Source organism: Oncorhynchus gorbuscha, linkage group LG26 (assembly GCF_021184085.1).
Source record: "Oncorhynchus gorbuscha isolate QuinsamMale2020 ecotype Even-year linkage group LG26, OgorEven_v1.0, whole genome shotgun sequence".
NCBI lineage: Eukaryota > Metazoa > Chordata > Actinopteri > Salmoniformes > Salmonidae > Oncorhynchus > Oncorhynchus gorbuscha.
In genome coordinates, this window is record NC_060198.1 from 38158410 (window position 1) to 38180538 (window position 22129).

General features: G+C 46.0%; 1 protein-coding gene across 7 annotated transcripts in view; it reads right to left on the reverse strand.

Moving 5' to 3' along the window:
* Window positions 1–22129, reverse strand: part of LOC124015975 (RNA binding protein fox-1 homolog 3-like) — a 459039-nt gene that overhangs the window by 111936 nt on the left and 324974 nt on the right. The window contains exon 1 of one of the 7 annotated variants that reach the window (XM_046331481.1): window positions 7462–7875. The exons of the other annotated variants lie outside the window; for them this stretch is intronic. Coding sequence (XP_046187437.1) covers window positions 7462–7587 — 126 coding nt within the window. The 5' untranslated portion in view covers window positions 7588–7875. Of the gene's footprint in view, window positions 1–7461; window positions 7876–22129 lie in introns of those variants that run through there. 7 annotated transcript variants of the gene reach the window in all.

Sequence of the window (22129 nt, forward strand, 5' to 3'; positions counted from 1 at the left end):
ACGTTTTCTTGGTGAAAGTGGTGTCTTTCAGCCTTTACGACCCTCTTTGAAAACGTTAATTACTACTCATTACTTGCTACTGCTAAATGCTAACAATGTGGAGTTACAAGTCCGATTCATTAAATTAGAAGCAAAGGTCTGAGCAGTGGTGAGAAATGGGAAATATCTGCTTGTTCAGAGAGAGTGACTCCATAGTAGCTCATCTCTCCTAACATGAATAGCAGAAAGTGTAGAGAAGCCGTGAGGGAGATGACAGCTGGTACTGACCCCACCTCCAACAGTCCCCCTGGAGACATGCAGCACATGATCACTCCTATATTCTCCCAAGGACATGCTGTACTAATATGGGACTCAGACACAGACAGACTCTCTCACTCACACACTGATTTACATTCATCTGAATCGCATACGAACACACACATGGGTGCATTTATCTATGTATAAATGCATGTGCAAAAAACCTATAAAGCATATGCACGTAGGCCTATACACACACACACACACACACACACACACACACACACACACACACACACACACACACACACACACACACACACACACACACACACACACACACACACACACACACACACACACACACACACACACACACACACACACACACACACACACACACACACACACACACACACACACACACACACACACACACACACACACACACACACGGCACGTGGAGGCAGTAATTTGTAAGTTCCATTTTTTAAGGCACCACAGCAGTGGTCCTGTGGGACCTAATAAAACCTCCTAAGCACATGGGGAGGAACCCCGAGGCGATGCTCTTTCCCACACAGCTCACCTTGATAGATGATTGGAGAGAAACACAGAGGCGTGCTCCACTAACAAACTGCTGCAAGACAAAACAACCAGATTTAGGCTCTCAACGAAATGGAGACAGACGGGGTAGGAGGCCACTGATTTGGGAGAAATTACACAAACTTCTTCACACCTTTTGAGGTGATTATCCAACTAGTGGAGAGTAATGAACCTCATTCCTGTTCAGTTGCCCGCCAGGAAAGAAGAAGAGTGTGAGCGTTTGTTTTGTCTATTCAACACATAGGAGGAAGGTGTATAACGGCCCACTTGTTGTTCTAATAACCATCTAACGGTGATTTGTTCGGTATGTGAGTGTTGACAGGAGAGGCAGAGATGTGATGAGAATTAAAGGTATTACTTCATATTAACTTTAGGCTTTAAAAAAAGAATGTGGCGTAACTGACAATTCAGTCCCACCTCTGAAAAATACAAAAAAATGACAATAAAAGGGCTCATTTGATTTGAAGAAACAAAAGCAATTATAAATGTGCCTGCTAGAGGTCATCTATGTGGTATGTGCCGGGTGGCACACTCCTCCCCCTCACTTTCATTTCCAAATACCTTTGGACTTTTTCACAGAGAACTTAAAATCAATTTCAAGCCCCATTTATTTTTATACACCAGAACATGTTGAACCACAACAGTATAGTTCAAATATTGATCTTCTTTAGAGGATGACCCCTGGTGCCTTTTAATAGTAATATATACAGTTACCGGCTTCCAAATGAGAAGCTAGCCACGGCAATATTGCAAGTCGAGGGAGAAATAAATATTAAAAAATCATTGAGAACTACTACAAAGTGTCTCTGATATGATAAATGATTTCCTCAAGCAGCAGTCACACTGGTGCTGATAATGACCTTTTGAAAAACAAAATTTCAGTGTTTACCTAGAGAACTATTCTTCACGAGCCCCGTCTAACTGACAGAGGAAAAACAGCTTGGCCGGAAGGAAAAGGAGCACGAGGAGGAACGGAGAAACCGGTAATAATGCTTTGCTGTTCACCACTGCCATTAAGCAGGGTGGTGATAAAAAGGTGGTGGCTTTAATAGCAGGTGATGGCTGTTTCACTTCTATGGTCACTCTGTTAACTCAGCACACAAGATATTATGAGTGAGGATCCAGCTGTGAGGAGGAGGCTTGAAGGACAGAATGAGAGTGACTCTACATTATAAACATAATAATCACAGCTGGCTAAGTTACCGCAGTAAAGAAATAATTGGAGTCAAGCTGCTCGGGCTGCTTAAGCATTTTACTGAGCCATTCAGAGAAATAGAAAACCTCAGGATAGATTATATTTCCGTAAAAACAGTCACCCATACCAACATAGTTCTAATGGATTTTCACAGAGGGGTTATCATCCTCCCTGTTTTATCCCTGTGTGTGTGTGCAAGAGAGGGAGATAGAGAGAGCTCCCGCAGACAAGGAGGCATTGTGTCGCGTCTCTCGTCTCGTTCCCCTCTCGCTGCCCCCTCAGCCGGCTCCGCTCGCGGTCTCTCTTTAGCTAAAGGAGTGCTCAAGCGGACGTAATGGTGGCGATTGCAAAACCAAGCGAATACTCTTGAGCTGTATTAAATCTCTGCATAGAGAATGAGGCCACTGAGATACAGGGTTGACGAGACTCACGTTCACTTCCCTTTTGGATCACAGGCTGCTACTATAATAGTCCTATGATAATAGTTGTAAAATGCACATGGTGGCATGTATTGGTGTCGCTCCCAATAAAACATTAAAATACTGCATTATACTTTCTTTAAATGAGGAGAAATATGATGTTATGATTCCGGGATCTGGGATCAGTTTTCCTGAGACAGTGAATATTTGACATGAATAGTGATTAAAAGCTCAATTAAATGATGTGTCATGCTACAGAAAAATCTGGATGAATTACTGGAGGGTGAAGATATCCACAACAGCACTTTGTTTTCAGGAAGTGGAGTATATTAGCATCAGAAGCACTGTGCATGCTAATCACATGACACTGTAGGCTATGCATATAGAAAGCTTGGTCAACTCCAGGCTAATGGGTACCATTAATGACTGGAGATGTTTTTCATTATTGGCAAAATGTAAATATACATTTATTAATGCACTGCACCCCACTCTAATGTTAAGTACGCATTCTCCTGTGAAACATTGTGAATCAACACAAATCATTCCCCCCTAAAGAGACAGAACCCTCAAACTCCCACAATACGGCTTCATGTGTAAATCTATTGAACTGTTTGTGACATTCTTCTTTGTGGAGGAAATGTCATTTGGTTCCATTTACAGCGGTCTAACAGAGTAAGTCGGTAGGTAGCCTTAAGAGAACTACTAGTCACAGGGAGGGAGTGTGGTGTGACTGGCATCCCCTCTGAAGAACTAGGCAGCCCCCACTCTGCTCAGCTCACACACCAAATGACATTTCAACATAAACGACTGAGTTGTGGTTTACAATTCTTCTCCAGAGCCACGAGAAAAAGTGAGAAAACATTTCAATCAGTCCCCTCAGCTTTTGTTCTGCTGTTATGAATTTGCTGTTTAAGGGACAAAACAGCTGAATGGCAGAGAGAGAGAGAGAGAGAGAGAGAGAGAGAGAGAGAGAGAGAGAGAGAGAGAGAGAGAGAGAGAGAGAGAGAGAGGGCCTCCATAGCAATAATCTTAGGCAAAATATACAATGAAACGTATTCCCTGCCAATGAAATAGCGTTTGAAGTTTTTGAATTGAGTTTGATTGAATCAAAGTGAATTGCGTTGCATCAAATTGACCGCATTAAGGCGTCAAGCCCAGCTTTCTTGGTGACAAAATGAAATGATTTAAAATGCTATGAATGCATTTCGAATTTATGAAACAGAAGATGGAAATATAAAATAACTTGTCAATGGATATAAAAAAAGTGGAAAGGTGTCGTAAACAGTCCTTCCTTTCTCCAGGCCCTCTCGTATCTTCAAAGAATACCGGGTCCAGCTTTAACAGGAACCATTTAACCATAAAGGCCATGTACACTGAGGGTCTCATTCAGCTTCACGCCTAAAGAGACAACCATTCTCAGTTAACCTTTCCCCATGAGGTCAGTGGAGGGGGAGAACCCAGCCCCCCTGCCTCCTCCACACTCTCATTCCAAAGCCCAAAGAGGCCGTGGCTCATTTCTCAAACCCATCTCCCATGCAGCCACACAGCCCATGTAGGTACAGAAATCTATTGGCCCCCAGTTTCAGACATCGTCTCCATTTACAGCTGTCAATAGTACAGCTTGGCCTACAATAATTATCCCCTAGAAAGGCCCTGTCTCTTCACCGCTAGAATTAGCCCTGTCCCTGGAGACCTGGAACCTGAATCTCCCATACTGTCAGATACTGTCCCCCCCCGGGCAAAACAGCCTCTCACTGGGGAGGCGGTGGAGGATGAAGGCCTGAACCGAGAGGGAGGGATACAGGGATGCAGAGATAGATAAAGTGGTGTATTCCCAGTTCTCTCCACATCCCTTCCTCCCCGGCCTCTGTCTTCCCTCCACTCCCGGCTGTGTAGAAGGGATCACAGTGTTGACGCAGGCAGGAGTCGGTTACACTGAGAGAAGAGAGATCAGTGGCCCGCTGCTGTGGAGGAGGACACAGACCTCCCCTGGGCTGCTTGCCTTGAACAGGTGAAACCAGACGATCCCTGCCCATCTACACACGCATGAAAGCTCCCTTTAAAGGTTGTCTGACCATTTAAGATGCTATTCAAAAAACGGGTGAGGGAAAATGAATAACGCAAAACACCCACAGAAACAATCAATAGATATGACAATAAGGGTCAATATCAACACAGCAGAATGTAATGATACAAAATCCAATTACAAATCAAGGAAAGCAATTTGAGAAATGTGAGATCTCCAGATATGGTAGCAGGCTCAAACAGAGGGACATGTAAGACATGCCTTAAGAAACTCCCTCTTTTTAATTGAACCGCTTCCTACTTAGATAATATAGCTGCATTTACGACCACAGCCAGATGCCCACCCAAAGCCTGCTAAATAGACAATCCACGGGATACAAACTGAGGCCCAGCCACAACTAAATACTGTGGGTTTACGTATCCCACCCCAACATGTGTATCAGAAATATATTTCTACTTTCATATACAGCAGTGGAGTAAACACCCGTACTGTAATTCATCAGTGCTGTCAATATCAGACACCATAAGTCATGGAATATGCTACTGTTAAGTCCTGCTCGACGGAGGAAAAAGATGACATCATCTCCGCAGACAGACAGGCAGCTTTTCACATGTAGTAGAGAGTCCCAAAATACCCTCTGAGTTACAGCAGCGAGAGGTAGCATGATACTGCCATTTTGTAATCAGAATAGCCGCATTTCTCTCCTTACAGTCTCTTCTTGTGTAAATGAAAACAAACATTTAGCCAGGATTCATAAACACAACAACCCACTACAAAGAGCATCAAAGCCGACTGCCTTGGTACAACAACACAGTGAAATTGCCACAACGCAAAACAGGAAAAAGTATTGGTTCAGTAATCTTTTATGTAATAAAACTCTGTACGCCTGTGATATCATACAGCATCATGTTCCAACATAATACCCAGAGCACTCAGAGTCATTTTAATGCGGTCTCCCCTTTTTTGAATTCAAACAAAGTGCTAGGGAAAAGGCTTTCACCTCAATCTATTCTCCTTATAGTCTCTGTGTCTCTTCCCTCACACAGGCGGCTGGTGCGTCTGGGCCGAGGTGCGGGGAGAAAGAGAGGTGCGTCTGGGCCGAGGTGCGGGGAGAAAGAGAGGTGCGTCTGGGCCGAGGTGCGGGGAGAGAGAGAGGTGCGTCTGGGCCGAGGTGCGGGGAGAAAGAGAGGTGCGTCTGGGCCGAGGTGCGGGGAGAAAGAGAGGTGCGTCTGGGCCGAGGTGCGGGGAGAAAGAGAGGTGCAGAGGATGCAGTGACCCGCCACCGTCTGAAAAGGAGCGATGGCCACAATACAAAAGAGGGGTCAGCACAGAGAAAGGGGGAGAGGAGAGGGCTAGAGGCTGAATCTTCATTCAATGAATGAGTCATTTCCCAAATAACACTGCAGGAGTAGGATAGGTCCGGTTGGCCACCATAACAAGGGAATGTGAATCATTGATTCAGGTAAAATGCTTTGATATTTTGTGAAAACATCCTTTTTGAATTTTCTATGAATTCTGAGGTGTTCCTCCACTTAATAAGGATATGGCTTGAACAGAGCAAAACATGTATTTGTTTGAAGCAGGACTGACATTATATGCCCCAAATGTGACATACAATAAGTAATATATATATGTTTTATACTAGAGTCAGCCACAAAACATATGAATAGATACAGTACAGTAATCTTGTGTTTCAGAAAATAATGTTGTCTCTGTAGACCAGCCTCTCTATTTCCATAAGTCAGTGACATCAGAGGGAAAGTTGAAGAAATTCCCAATTGTCATACATATACACACACACACACACACACACACACACACACACACACACACACACACACACACACACACACACACACACACACACACACACACACACACACACACACACACACACACACACACACACACACACACACACACACACACACACACACACACACACACACACACACACACACACACACATTCCTGAGGCCATGAATAAAATCAGTATTTCCTTGGGGAATCCTAGCCCTGGCTTCTCCACATGAAGTGTGTGCTAGCGGCACCTGGTCGTCCACATGCCTGTCCCCCTCTGATGGCCTGGCCGTCGGGGTGTGCCCGCGCTGGACAGATGGGTAGGAGGGGAGAGGGGCCATTACCCTGATGGGGAGCAGGATTTAAAAGGGGAAGCAGGAGGCTCCATCCTACCAGCCTTACCATTATTTGCTTCAATCACTGCAGTAACACATTGTTTACTGCAACACATGCTAGTGGTAGTAAAAACACAATTGAACAGGCGACCCCCCCCCCCCCCCGCTGAATTAAAATGTTTTGAATAATTCAAGAGATGCATATGGCCCCGCTCTTAACAGTCACCTTGTTGGGTAGTTGTTTTCCTCTGCAGAGTGAATCTTAAGATTTCACAAAGCAAGAGGGACCAGTGACAAGGAATCAATTAAAACCAAAAATTGAAGCTTCATATAATTACTCAAACAAATATCAATGTAGATGATCATGACAGAAAAGTGAAAGAGTTGCTCAATGTCCCCCTCTCACAAAATGCACATAAGTGACTGAGTGTAATTTTTTAAATCTGAATTTCTCAGTGAAAAGTGTTGACACACAATGGAAAGTGACAGGACAGTATGACCATAGAATGAGCAGTAAAATATGCAGTGTTGCAAATCACAGCAGAATGAGTCATGAAGCCGAGATCTAAACAAACTAGTCGTATCCCAGGCTCACGCCCCTAATTCATGGATTCCCTCGTTCAAAACTGCACAGGGTGGATTAGAGGAAAATAAAGGAGATGACCCCCCCCCCCCCCGTCTGTGTTGGAAGGGTCAGTGTCGGGGTTGGGGAAGTACTCGGGGAAACACAATGATATCACGTGCTGCCGAGCAAAGGAGGAATGAAAGAGACGGAGAGAGAGAGAGAGAGGGAGGGAGAGGAGGAGACTGAAAAAGAGAGGAAGGGATGGAGATAGAGAGACTTACCTGGTGTAGGTAGAGGAAGGCAGGGGGACAGTGGAGGGAGTGAGGTAGCATCCCGGAGCCAGAGAGAAGCAGACAGCCTGAGTTGGCCATGGAGCTCAGCGTGTGGTAACGGGATGCTTTGCGCATTTAGCAGGAAGATCCTTCGCTCTCTTTCCTCGCTACTCTGTCTCTTGCTCTCTCTTGTTCCCACTCACTCTCTCTACTCTCTCTCTCTCTCTTTCTGGCAGCGTACCACTCTCTTTTTTCTCTCTCCTGCCCTGGTCTTCCTTCTCTCTTGTTGTGGTCTTTTATTCCCTCCTGAGGATTTCTCTTTCTGCTTTTGTGTGTCTATTGCAGTAGGTAACCACGGTAGCCAGCCGCACACTGACCTCTTTCTCTCTCTCTCCTTCCCCCTCTCTCTCTCTCTGTCTCCCTCTGTCCTTCTCTCTCTCTCTCTCTCTCTCTCTCTCTCTCTCTCTCTCTCTCTCTCTCTCTCTCTCTCTCTCTCTCTCTCTCTCCTCCCCCCCCCTCTCTCTCTCTCTGTCTCCCTCTGTCCTTCCCTATCTCTCTCTCTCTCGCTTGTCCCCTGCGCGACTCTGTTTACTTTGGAAGCGATAAAAGCCAACATAAGCATTCAGACACAGAAGGGGAGGTTCTGTGCAAACCGGGGAGAGGGAGGGAAGGGGGGTTGTAGAGTCGACGGGGGTGGGAGTTGGGGTGATAAAAGAGGTGATGTATTCCTACATCAAACAGGCCGTGTGAATAACAGGGGGGATGAAATGACATTAGAACAGCAGCTGATCCTGGGCATTAGCACCTCGTGGGATGCTGCATACAGCCTTTTAATTGCAGGCTCCCCCCTCAGAGCCTAATGCTGTCCACGGTCTCCCTCCGTCTATGCAAGAGCTACACTCAAGGACACATACAACATGTATGGCAAATATGAATTCACAGCATCCATAGAAGTCTGGCAGATGCATTCACAAAGTCCCGTTATTCGCTTTAGCTTCGTCCGTGACATCTCTCTTCATCTGTGAGCAGTAAATATACATCCACCCTGACAGAGAGAGAGTCTATCCATAAATGATTTACGCTACAAATGTAAAGTCCCTTTTTAATCTGTTTTTCCTTCTTCTGTAGAAACAACAAGGGGTTTGATATAAAACGCAATGGAGCTCAAATAAAGGCTGTGTGATGTTTGCCTTCAAACACAACCCATTTATGACACAGGGGTAGCTACAATAATATCATTGTGAATTTGGTCACTTTCCCACCCAGACACAGACAGACCATCATAATCACGCCCTGCTGTGGGAGACGACGCATGTCCACTGTGCCAAATTAACTCACTCTGGGACACTCCATTCAGATTCAATCAGCCCCATTCAGATAGTATGCAGGGGGGAAATTACACCAGGAAGGAGGTCAACTAACCTCTACTTCCTATTCATTAGCCCCAGACACTGGGACAGAGCACAGATTGCAGATTAGGGAAAACCAATAAGTGGCACAGCACAATGTGTAATACTGTAATAACATTATGTAATTGTTGGCTGATATGTTTTGTACATCTAATTGTTGAGCTGAACAGAATGGAGGGAGAAGTTGGTCCTCTGCTAAATGACCAATCAGCATGATCTTAATTGAGACTTGGATAAGGCTGAGGCTGTGTTAACTGGAACACCAGTGGTATGACTGCATGTCTGCACACGTCTTGTTCAGGTCCAAGAGCCTGTGTTAAGTACAAGCAGTCGGACAGTATTACCGCTGCATGTCCCTGTACTGTATAACACTCTCTGATGAGATGACTTGGCTTGAGCCAGCAGGTGCTGCTACTGCTGCAGAGACAAATAGCTTCTCTCTCTCTCCCTCTCCATCCCTCTCCCCCTCCCTCTCTCTCTCCCCCTCCATCCCCCCCTCCCTCCCTCCCTGTTTATAATTCAAATTAGCTGTGTCAGATCACTCCCTTCAAAGAGAGAATTGCTGGAATGTTCTCCACTGTGCCTTACTTTGAGTCATGTGGAATCAAAGCTATCAAAATGTGCTGGAGATATCCTCAGTTGACTCCAGTAAACTCCAGACCTATTCTTCCAATGAATAAAAGAAGAGAAACCATTGTTGTAGACTGTTGATTGAATACAGTAGCTGACTTCCAACACACAATGAGCACCATCATCACTGTCTTCTATCACCTCCTCCTCCTCATCACAATGACCACCATCATCACTGTCTTCTATCACCTCCTCCTCCTCATCACAATGACCACCATCATCACTGTCTTCTATCACCATCATCTCCTCCTCCTCCTCCTCCTCACAATGACCACCATCATCACTGTCTTCTATCACCTCCTCCTCCTCCTCATCACAATGACCACCATCATCACTGTCTTCCATCACCTTCCTCCTCCTCATCACAATGACCACCATCATCACTGTCTTCTATCACCTCCTCCTCCATCATCACCACCTCCTCCTCATCACAATGACCACCATCATCACAATGACCACCACCACCATCACAGTCTTCTATCACCTCCTCATCACAATGACCACCATCATCACTGTCTTCTATCACCTCCTCCTCATTACAATGACCACCATCATCACTGTCTTCTATCACCTCCTCCTCATCACAATGACCACCATCATCACTGTCTTCTATCACCTCCTCCTCCTCATCACAATGACCACCATCATCACTGTCTTCTATCACCTCCTCCTCCTCATCACAATGACCACCATCATCACTGTCTTCTATCACCTCCTCCTCCTCCTCATCACAATGACCACCATCATCACTGTCTTCTATCACCTCCTCCTCCTCCTCATCACAATGACCACCATCATCACTGTCTTCTATCACCTCCTCCTCCTCATCACAATGACCACCATCATCACTGTCTTCTATCACCTCCTCCTCCTCCTCATCACAATGACCACCACCATCACAGTCTTCTATCACCTCCTCATCACAATGACCACCATCATCACCATCTTCTATCACCTCCTCCTCATTACAATGACCACCATCATCACTGTCTTCTATCACCTCCTCCTCATCACAATGACCACCATCATCACTGTCTTCTATCACCTCCTCCTCATCACAATGACCACCATCATCACTGTCTTCTATCATCTCCTCATCACAATGACCACCATCATCACTGTCTTCTATCACCTCCTCCTCATCACAATGACCACCATCATCACTGTCTTCTATCACCTCCTCCTCATCACAATGACCACCATCATCACCGTCTTCTATCACCTCCTCCTCCTCCTCATCACAATGACCATCATCATCACTGTCTTTTATCACCTCCTCCTCCTCATCACCATGACCACCATCATCACTGTCTTCTATCACCTCCTCCTCCTCCTCATCACAATGACCACCATCATCACTGTCTTCTATCACCTCCTCCTCATCACAATGACCACCATCATCACCGTCTTCTATCACCTCCTCCTCCTCCTCATCACAATGACCATCATCATCACTGTCTTTTATCACCTCCTCCTCCTCCTCATCAACATGACCACCATCATCACTGTCTTCTATTACCTCCTCCTCCTCCTCCTCATCACAATGACCACCATCATCACCATCTTCTATCACTTCCTCATCACAATGACCACCATCATCACTGTCTTCTAGCACCTCCTCCTCCTCATCACAATGACCACCATCATCACTGTCTTCTAGCACCTCCTCCTCCTCATCACAATGACCACCATCATCACTGTCTTCTAGCACCTCCTCCTCCTCATCACAATCACCACCATCATCACTGTCTTCTATCACCTCCTCCTCATCACAATGACCACCACCATCACCGTCTTCTATCACCTCCTCATCACAAAGACCATCATCATCACTGTCTTTTATCACCTCCTCCTCCTCATCACCATGACCACCATCATCACTGTCTTCTATTACCTCCTCCTCCTCCTCCTCATCACAATGACCACCATCATCACTGTCTTCTATCACCTCCTCCTCATCACAATGACCACCATCATCACTGTCTTCTAGCACCTCCTCCTCCTCATCACAATGACCACCACCATCACCGTCTTCTATCACCTCCTCATCACAATGACCATCATCATCACTGTCTTTTATCACCTCCTCCTCATCATCACCATTACCACCATCATCAATGTCTTCTATTACTTCCTCCTCCTCCTCATCACAATGACCACCATCATCACCATCTTCTATCACCTCCTCATCACCATGACCACCATCATCACTCTCTTCTATCACCTCCTCCTCATCACCATGATCACAATTTCCACTGTGGCAACCTGATAATAATCGTAATAAGGATTATTATCCCCATCCCCCTTGTCATGTGTTCCTCCAGTGTGTTTCTAGTTGGAGATGAGAGGCACAGGAGATGCAATCAACTGATTTGAGACATTACTGTTTTTAAAGCAGGTGATAATATCCCTTCAAAATATAACAGTGAAACACCCGGTAACAGATCAAATACAAACAGGAAATATGTAATAAATATGGTGATTTACCTGTGGGTCTTAGAGGCCGGTGGGGTTGTAATGTAGTCTGTCATGTAGACTGTAATGTAGTCTGTAAAGTAGTCTGTCATGTAGTCTGTAATGTAGTCTGTAATGTAGTCTGTCATGTAGTCTGTCATGTAGTCTGTCATGTAGTCTGTCATGTAGTCTGTAATGTAGTCTGTAATGTAGTCTGTCATGTAGTCTGTAATGTAGCCTGTCATGTAGTCTGTAAAGGCAGAAAGCAGCAGTGATACCATTAAGACACCATCCCCTGAGCTCCGAGCCCAGGCAGCAATAATCAGAGGCAATAGAGGCAGTGGCTCATGCGGCCCAAACAATTGGAGGCACATGCCTGTTTCCCACTGTTTACCGTATTGCCTTGATCAATACTGACTACTAGCAATAATCATCATAAGAGATGACTGTTTATATCCTTACCTCTGCTCTCTCTGTCAGTCTACTGCAGGGTTTCACTATGGACACAGCTCCCCCATCAGGAGGACAGAGAGAAACAGACAGGAAACAAATGTGTACAACGCATAACAGGAACATGATATGACCAAATGTAAACACGTTGATACATATTCAATGATATTTTATCCCTCGCTGCCACTTGTTAGTGAACATATTGATATAATCAGTAAACTGATGTTCCAAAAAGATCACTGATCTCAGAGTATGTTATTTGGTCCAGATGTTATTTGGTCTTGAGTAGTCTCTCTGTGACCCAACACCCCCTCCCTCCCCTCCTCTCTCCGAGGAGACCTCTGGAGATCCTTTGAAATGAAAACAAAGCAGCAGCAGTGTTTTGTGCCGGGTAGATTACTGGAGAGGCAGCGGGGGCCTTTGGAAGGGGACCCTTGGAGTGCCCCTCTGACAAGCCTTCCTCATTATCTGGCATCGCCATGGCGCCTCGGAACCCCTCAGTAGATGAGGGGGCACACGGACGCCATGATCAGCGTGTCCTCGGGGCGTGCAGCAAGGCGAGGGTGGTGCTCTCGCTAAAGGTCCACTGATTAAACCTCAGGCCCAGAGCGCCTGGGATCCCCACTAATTAAAGGTTGTGTCATAGCAGCCTAACATAACAAACTTCTGACTGCTGCTCCCTCTGGTTTATCATAACAAGGACATTTTACAGACTTCCCCGCCCCCACCCCTCTCATTTTCCCTGGCATCCCTGGCAGAGTCTTATGCCAGTTGGTTCAGGACGGGAACGGGGCGCCAGGAAGACAAGGCAGACGAGTGTTTAACCTGCCTCTCACCCGTCTCACCGTGCCAGGCTCTTTGTGGAAGAGTCAGCGCTCCTTTGTCTGGGCTCATAATTAAGGCAACAAGGTACCCGCTCTCCTGCTCATTATTTCTTCACTTTGTGTGCAGATCGGAGTCATTAGGAAGGCTGTGCCACGGGGGGCTGCTGGTGTGATCACACAGACACAACACAGAGATATGAAGGAACAGGATTTGCTAGTCTTTCTTGCACCAAATTAGCCGCGTTTGTCTCTCACTTGTCTTTTAAATGTCAATAGCCGGCTACAGTTAAAGTATTGGTTTTGTCTCCCCAAAGCTGTCAAGTCCTAATAACACTGATGAAAGGATAGTTATGGGTTAGGGAAGGGGTGGGTGAGTTTGTCTGTGAGATCTAAGCCACTAGGATATGCTGTTGCTGTAGGCCCTTGCTACAGACTTCAGGCTCTGGTAACCGCCACTGTAAATGGATTCTGAAACAGTGCTTGGCTTTTATATGATGTCATTCATCCTCATATGTTTTCGCCCGCCGCGTTTCACAATCACGGCTTTCTTTATTGCAAACTAATGCACCCAGTGCTGGGATCAGCAGGTTGCGTCCGGCCATCACTCAGCAGCCTGGGAGAGGTCAGGCCTTTTGGACTTTTGAGCACTCTTCCGTCTTGCTGCGACACTGCAGAAAGCCTGAGGACTCACCATGCTTCCCACACAGAGCTGCCGTATATCACCTCACCCTCCCCCCTCACCACCACCACCCCTCTGGCTCTCGGAGAAAATGAAAGAGAGAGAGAGACGAAGACTCACGGCGGACAGTCAACGTCAATACTAGGAAGCTTTAACTGACTTCTCCTCCTCTCTGCCTCCGGGCTAGGAAGTGCCCCAGCTAGGAGCGGGTGATAGCCCAGGCCAAAACAGTGGGAGGGTAAAAGGTGGGAGAAACACAAGCGAGGGTTTTGCTCAGGCACAGGAGGGGTCAGCAGACAGGAAAAGGTCAGAGAGAGAGAGAGAGAGAGAGAGAGAGAGAGAGAGAGAGAGAGAGAGAGAGAGAGAGAGAGAGAGAGAGAGAGAGAGAGAGAGAGAGAGAGAGAGAGAGAGAGAGAGAGAGAGAGAGAGAGGAGAGAGAGAGAGAGAGAGAGAGAGAGAGAGAGAGAGAGAGAGAGAGAGAGGGGGGGAGAGAGAGAGAGAGAGAGCGGGAGAGAGAGAGAGGGGAGAGAGACAGAGAGGGGGGAGAGAGAGAGAGAGCTGACAGGGCAAAGGGACTGCCATGCAAGGAAATCACATCAGATCGATGATGAAATATTTACGGTCCCTCAGAGAGACGCTCTAGGGGATGTTGTCACATAGTGCATGCCTCGGTTTCACTGCTTAGTACGACAACCATGTCCTGCAGTACCAAGGGGTCACTATTTGACAAAACAATCTAACTGAAATGTGGTAAGTGAGGAGGAATTTCAGTAGGGTACTTTTGATTGAAGGCAAATAACAAGTAATACAAATAGCGTCATTACACGTGGAATGCGTTGAGCAATGAAACGTCAAATTATTCAGAGCATTATTCTCCTTATGACATTTTCAAACTTCCTGACCTGCCTCGACAATGCTGCTGTAGCAACTGTTACAATAGTGGCCGAAGGCCCGAGGCAAGGTCAATTACAACGATTGGTGCGCTGACTCCAAGTGCATTCCATTTGGAACAGATTGGTCATGCCCAGTAATGTCCCCTATCCAGCAGGCATACCTCTCACCATCACTCTTTAACCGACAGCAGAGAGAGAAACTCCAGATGAGTTTCCATCTCTGCTGTGCCACCGTCTCTCCCTCCCTCAGGGGTCAGGTGTTCCATCTCCCTCCCTCAGGGGTCAGGTGTTCAAACCATGGCCACCACGTCTTCCTCGGAGGATCACAGGGAGACGGCTGATACATCAATACCGCCTCCGCTCCACTCCACCTCAGATGCACATATCATAACAGAGTAAATGAAACCGGAGGTGTGATTGTGTGTGGTGTAAATACAGAGTGCCTGCCAGGCTGCCAGCCTCTGTCTGGCCGAGGGTGCCCAGAGCTCCTGCTGTTGTTACCGGAGAGGCACCCACGCCACACACACGCACGCACACACACACACACGCACGCACGCACACACACACGCACGCACACACGCACGCACGCACGCACACACACATACACACGTACGCATGCACGCACACGCACGCACGCATACACACACATACACATACACGCACACATACACGCACACACACACACACACACACACACACACACACACACACACACACACACACACACACACACACACACACACACACACACACACACACACACACACACACACACACACACACACACACACACACACACACACACACACACACACACACACACACACACACACACACACACACACACACACACACACACACACACACACACACACACACACACACACCCACGCACACACACAAACGCTGCCACCTTTTAAATTCTCTCCACTTCACTGCCATCAAAACATAGCTTTGGGGACATATGCACAGACACAGATTTACTGTGGACTTTGGTGGAACCGCAGGAGGAGAAAGGCAATAGGTTTCAGAGGTTCCGTTCAAAAGAGAGTGAGTGTAATATCTCTGTGTGGAAGTCTATGTCATGAATGTAACATCATGCCTCTTTTCCACTAAACCCAAATGCTGAGGTATATCTGTTCAATATTTCACAAAGGTTCTGCCTCCGTGCCATACTGTTGAGGGCACGATGCAGAGGATATTCCAACAGAGAATTTCATAATGTCAAACTCAGGAAAAAGAAGAAAAATAGAAGAATTAACGCTCCAAATAGGTAAATGTGAGCACAATACCACCTGAGACAGGGAATCATCTGTGTCCACTGTGATCAGTCTTGGTCATGTTTCCATATTGCTCGTGCAGAGTGACTCTTGTTTCTGCTTTTCCCCCATGGTAATGCTATCAGTCACCTGCTGTAGCAGGACTGATAGAGAGTTGTCTGTTGCCATTCTCATTACAGCAGGGGAGAACGTGGCGGCAGAGGCAGTGCCGAGCCCACCAACTGGAGTAACCTTTCATTGAGACGGAGGGAGGGAGGCATCCACACAGAGACAACACCTCCGTCTACTTGACATAACCCTATTACCACTCCCTTCATTTTTCTGCCTTGACACCTTGGAGCGAAAGAAACGGTTAAAAGAATGAGTGAACAAAAGCTGCATTGCGTGGGGAGGGATGAAGGGAGGGATGAAGGGAGGGATGGAGGGATGGGAGGGGAGGGAGGGATGGGAGGGATGGAGGGAGGGAGGGAGGGAGGGGGGAGGGAGGGAGGGAGGGAGGGAGGGAGGGAGGGAGGGAGGGATGGAGGGAGGGAGGGATGGAGGGATGGAGGGAGGGATGGAGGGAGGGATGGAGGGTGGGATGGAGGGAGGGATGGAGGGTGGGATGGAGGGAGGGAAATGAGAGGGGGAGACAATGGGGAGGTAGGCAGCGGAGGAGAGACAGAGAGAGACAGAGTCCATGGAGCAGTGCATTCTGGGTACCCTATATTATCCCTCCAGCAGCACACATCAAGTATATAGAGGTGGCCTCTGATTTCTCCTCCAACTAGCGGATTATTCCCCTGCTCTGCCCGGCTACACACACACTGACTCCCTCTAAAAGATGCTTTACTACCTACTGTTTTCAACTAAAGGGACTTGGTTCTGTATATGACACTGGTTATATGACAGTATATGTCAGCTTTACACAAATCTCATAGTTGAAGGGATATTTGACCAAAACACAGCTCTGCTTAAAAGTTAATATTTCAACGTTTAATGTTTGTTTTACTCCCGCTGTAAGGGGATTTCCTTTTATTCTAATAATATTTATTTACTGTATATCAATGTTTCCTTTTCATCTTTTCAAACACTTCCAAACAACCTTTCCAATGTTACAGGCCATCTGTTTGTATACACCAGGATCAAAGTCAAAGCCCTGCACAAAATTCTGCTTCACAAAATAACTACATGACCGGCAAAATAACTCACTCTGGAATAAGAACGTCTAAAAACATCCGATATTCCGTCAAATACGAGATCAAAATCAAGATAGAGTGCTATCTGATAAAAAAGGGTTGTTTGAGTAGTTTAATTTGGTCAAGGAATTTGCTAGACCCATCTACTGTGCTTCCAGGCAGCCTGCCTCAGCTTGGTGTGGAGACCCCGTGCAGCGACCCTTGTCACCTCGGCTGATCTCTCTCTCCCGCCTCTGATCTGGCTTGCAGCAGTGGCAGCCAGTGGCGGGTGCTGGTTCACCGCGTGACTGCAGTAGCTGTCTGTGTAGCGAGATTAAAGGGTCCGTATCGATCCGCACTGCGCTCATGCATTTTGTATGAGGGAGACATTGTCAGAGAGGCATCTCGGATTAAAAAAGAGGGTAGAGGGAGAGTTCCAGAAAATATGCTGAACTCTGTGAAAAATCCCCTTAATGTTGAAGTGTTATGTATGTAAACTCCCTTTAATATAGTAAATTGCCGTGAACTCTCATCGACCGGAGAGATAGTCGTTTTTCAATGCTTTTCTTTTTCATTTGCTGCTTGTAATGTTTGCATTTATGGTTGAGAATGAGAGAGAGAAAAAATGAGTCAAAAAAGAGAATAGGAAGTGGCAGCTAGAGACAGTCTAATGGCGGCACTGAGTCTGTTGGAGAATGCTCAAGTAGAGTGTGAATTATTTACCATGTGTGGCTAGTGTGCGCATAATAAAGTCATCCCACCCAGCAACGCCAGTCAAGAGTGACCAGGAGTATACAAGGAGTATACAGTACTACTATTCTCTTCTACAAATCCTTTCACGCAAAGATTTTCCTTTAACATCATTTTGTTGGGGCCTTTGCTTAGAAAATCCAACTGACCTAACCAAAGTTGTCAAAATCGACTATTTCAAATTCTCATACGGATTTTCAAATCACAAGTTGTTATTTTCCAAAGGTCTTTGACTTTACACATAAACAATTATGTAGGTGAATTAACCTGAAATGCCTAACATAAAAAAGAAAAACGGCCTGCAAATATGGGCCTTTCATATTTGTTGATCTGTACATCCCAGGAATAACTAATGCCTGCATCTTGCTTTGATGATTTTTTTAGAAACATACATAGAGTTTTTACAGTCAGCAGTTTTATTATTCCTCGTACATATTTTCTGCTGGTTATCCATGCATACTGTACGTTTATGAAGCATGGCCATGTTTTGGCAAAATGCCTACGTTAAAGCCTTTATATTTGCCATAATCCTGGACTCTTGATCCCCTCCCAGCACATGTCAATCTCACCTGAACCTCTGTGAAAACAAGACAGAGTAATCAATGCATGATATTCACATTGTGGGAGAGAGGGAGGGAGAAGAGACACTACCAGTGAACAGCCAGGATGATTCAAACACACTGATCTCTGGGTGTCAAACAGGGCCTTCTGTGCTCAGTGGCAGCTGATCTGAAACTGAGCCACTGATATAGACCATCTATCAGAAGGCTCATTCATGCTTCTCTTTACTAGCATGTCGTAAGGACGTATCCAGTCATGCTGTAACTATGGCAAACACAGACACCTGCACGCAAACGCGCCTGTGCACGCACGGACACAGGCACGCACACTGGCGCACACACACGTAAACACACAAACACAGACACACAGACACACACAGTCTGATATAATGTCCTGGGGAAGCATTAGCACATATATCAAGGTAAAGTTACACATGAAGAGATAGAGAAGAGGAGATAAACTTCCTTTTACAGCATCAACAATCAAAGCATTTAGTAGATTGGACACAAGCACGTTCTGGGAGCTGGATCTGACTAATCTACAAATGGCTTCTTGTTATTAAACTGCTAATTCAGAGGATTAAAGGATCCATGAGAACACAATCCTCTTTACTGGATGTTCCTTGGATGCTGAAGGTGGCTTAAATATTCATTAAGCACACACACATACACACACACACGCGCACACACACGCGCGCACGCACACGCGCACACACACACACACACACGCGCGCGCACGCACACACACACACGCACACACACGCACGCACACACACACACACACACACACGCACACACACGCACACGCGCACACACACACAAGTGCACCCATATGCACACAAACTCCTACTACTCCTACAGACACCGACATACGCAGATATATACACAGACACAAACATGGTCTCATACACACATACAAACACACCTGTATGCATATACAGTACAGCAGACCCCCCCCACACACACATGCACACACCTGTCTTCATGTACAGTACAGAATACCCCCCCCCACACACATGCACACACCTGTCTTCATGTACAGTACAGAATACCCCCCCACACACACATGCACACACCTGTCTTCATGTACAGTACAGAATACCCCCCCACGCACACACCCCACGCACATGCACACACCTGTCTTCATGTACAGTACAGAATACCCCCCACGCACACACCCCACGCACATGCACACACCTGTCTTCATGTACAGTACAGAATACCCCCCCCCCCCCACGCACACACCCCACGCACATGCACACACCTGTCTTCATGTACAGTACAGAATACCCCCCACGCACACACCCCACGCACATGCACACACCTGTCTTCATGTACAGTACAGAATACCCCCACGCACACACCCCACGCACATGCACACACCTGTCTTCATGTACAGTACAGAATACCCCCCACGCACACACCCCACGCACATGCACACACCTGTCTTCATGTACAGTACAGAATACCCCCCCCCCACGCACACACCCCACGCACATGCACACACCTGCCTTCATGTACAGTACAGAAGACCCCCCCTACACACACATGCACACACCTGTCTTCATGTACAGTACAGAAGAACCCCTCCCCCCACACACACACCTGTCTTCATGTACAGTACAGAAGAACCCCTCCCCCCACACACACATGCACACACCCGTCTTCATGTACAGTACAGAAGACCCCCTCCCCCTCTTCCCCCCACACATGCACACACACTTGTTTTCATAAACAGTACAGCAGAACCCCCCCCACACACACCTGTCTTCATATACAGTACAACATACCCCCCCCCACACACACACCTGTTTTCATATACAGTACAGTAGACCCCCCCCTCCCACACACACACACACCTATTTTCATATACAGTACAGTAGACCCCCCTTCCCCCCCCCCCCCACACACACACCTGTTTTCATATACAGTACAGTAGACCCCCCCCCCCCCCCCCACACACACACACCTGTTTTCATATACAGTACAGTAGACCCCCCTCCCCCCCCCCCACACACACACACACACCTGTTTTCATATACAGTACATCAGACAACACTATCTAACTGATTAATCCCTTTCATTCTTTTTTTGGGTGGTTCACACCGTCATTCCTCCTCTTTCTGGGTCCCAAAACATAATTTGAAGACTGAGTCTCTGTGTCATGAATCACCGTGAGGAAGAGCTCTTAGGTAATGGCATTCAACAGAAAATATGCTCTGTGCACGATAGCAACCATTTTTCCAGATAAGCAGACAAACTACACCTCTTCTACAGTAAATTTTAAATAAGAATAGTATATCAATGATAACTTGACAATTAATCATGTGTTAATGGAGATTTTCTCTTACTGATTCTAAACTGGTACAATAACATACAACTTATGCATACAGTCTCCTCAGCATCATTAATTTTTTAAAGTAAGCTATTTCAGGCATTTCGAGTTTTATTATTAAAAACTTAAGGTACATTTCAACAGGGGCGCAACTTTCACTGGGGACGTGGGGGACATGTCCCCCCACATTCTGAAATTGCATTTTTGTCCCCCCCAGTTTTATCATTGGAATGTGATACAAAACGAGGAAACGGTGTTCTTTAGGACCATGCGGACGCCTCCGAGCGGTCGGGTAGGCTGTTTGGAGTGTTTATCCGACAAAAATAAAGAAATTACAAAAAAAGGTTATGTCCCCCACACTTCTAAAACCAAAATTGCACCCCTGCATTTCCATATCTAAATGATCTATAAAATGTTATGAACGGGAACCTTTGAATGTACATTTCCCCGTTGGGTTCCGGTGGTCTAAGACAGGCTGTAAATGTACACAGAGCATCAGAGTAAAAGTCAAAGACTCAAAGCTGCAGCAGAAGCCAATGGAAAGGTAATGTAGTATTATGAAGAACTACTCTCTGAGGATCACATTACCTAACTTTTACACTGAAATGAACACTGTCATTTATACTGACCTTTTTAGAATGTATGAATGTGCTGTCTGTGTCATTTTAACTGAGGTCATCAGCAGGTTTCCTGGTGGTGAAAAACAGACTGAAACCAGAATAGGTCCCCTGTGTTTTAATCAATGGGAGATACCAAAGATACAGTACTATTACAATACTTAACAAATACTGTAACACGCCATCACTATAACTGCTTTATTTAAAAATGTGTTTATTATTAAATCTTCCCTAACAATACTTCAAAATATAGTCGATAACACTAATACAACTACTGACACTAATACCATTGCTACTAATGACAATAACAAAAATAGAAACCTATCTGAACTGTGACAAGTGTTTCAGGATTACAATTGGACTCCTAATGGGTTCTCCTGTAACGCTTTAATTCACTACCTATGCGATATCAATTCCATTATAATCTCATTAAACTACTGCACACTGAGGTGATTTCAAATGAATGTGAAACAGCCAACCGCACACTCCTTCCTAATTGAGCAATAATTTGAACTCATTATTATTGTCCATTATTAAATTAATGAACTTAATGGACTTATTTTCCAAATTGCAAAGACCCCTGGCAACATGTTTTTGATTCCATTAGCAGACATACTGGAGGAAATTAGAAACACAGAG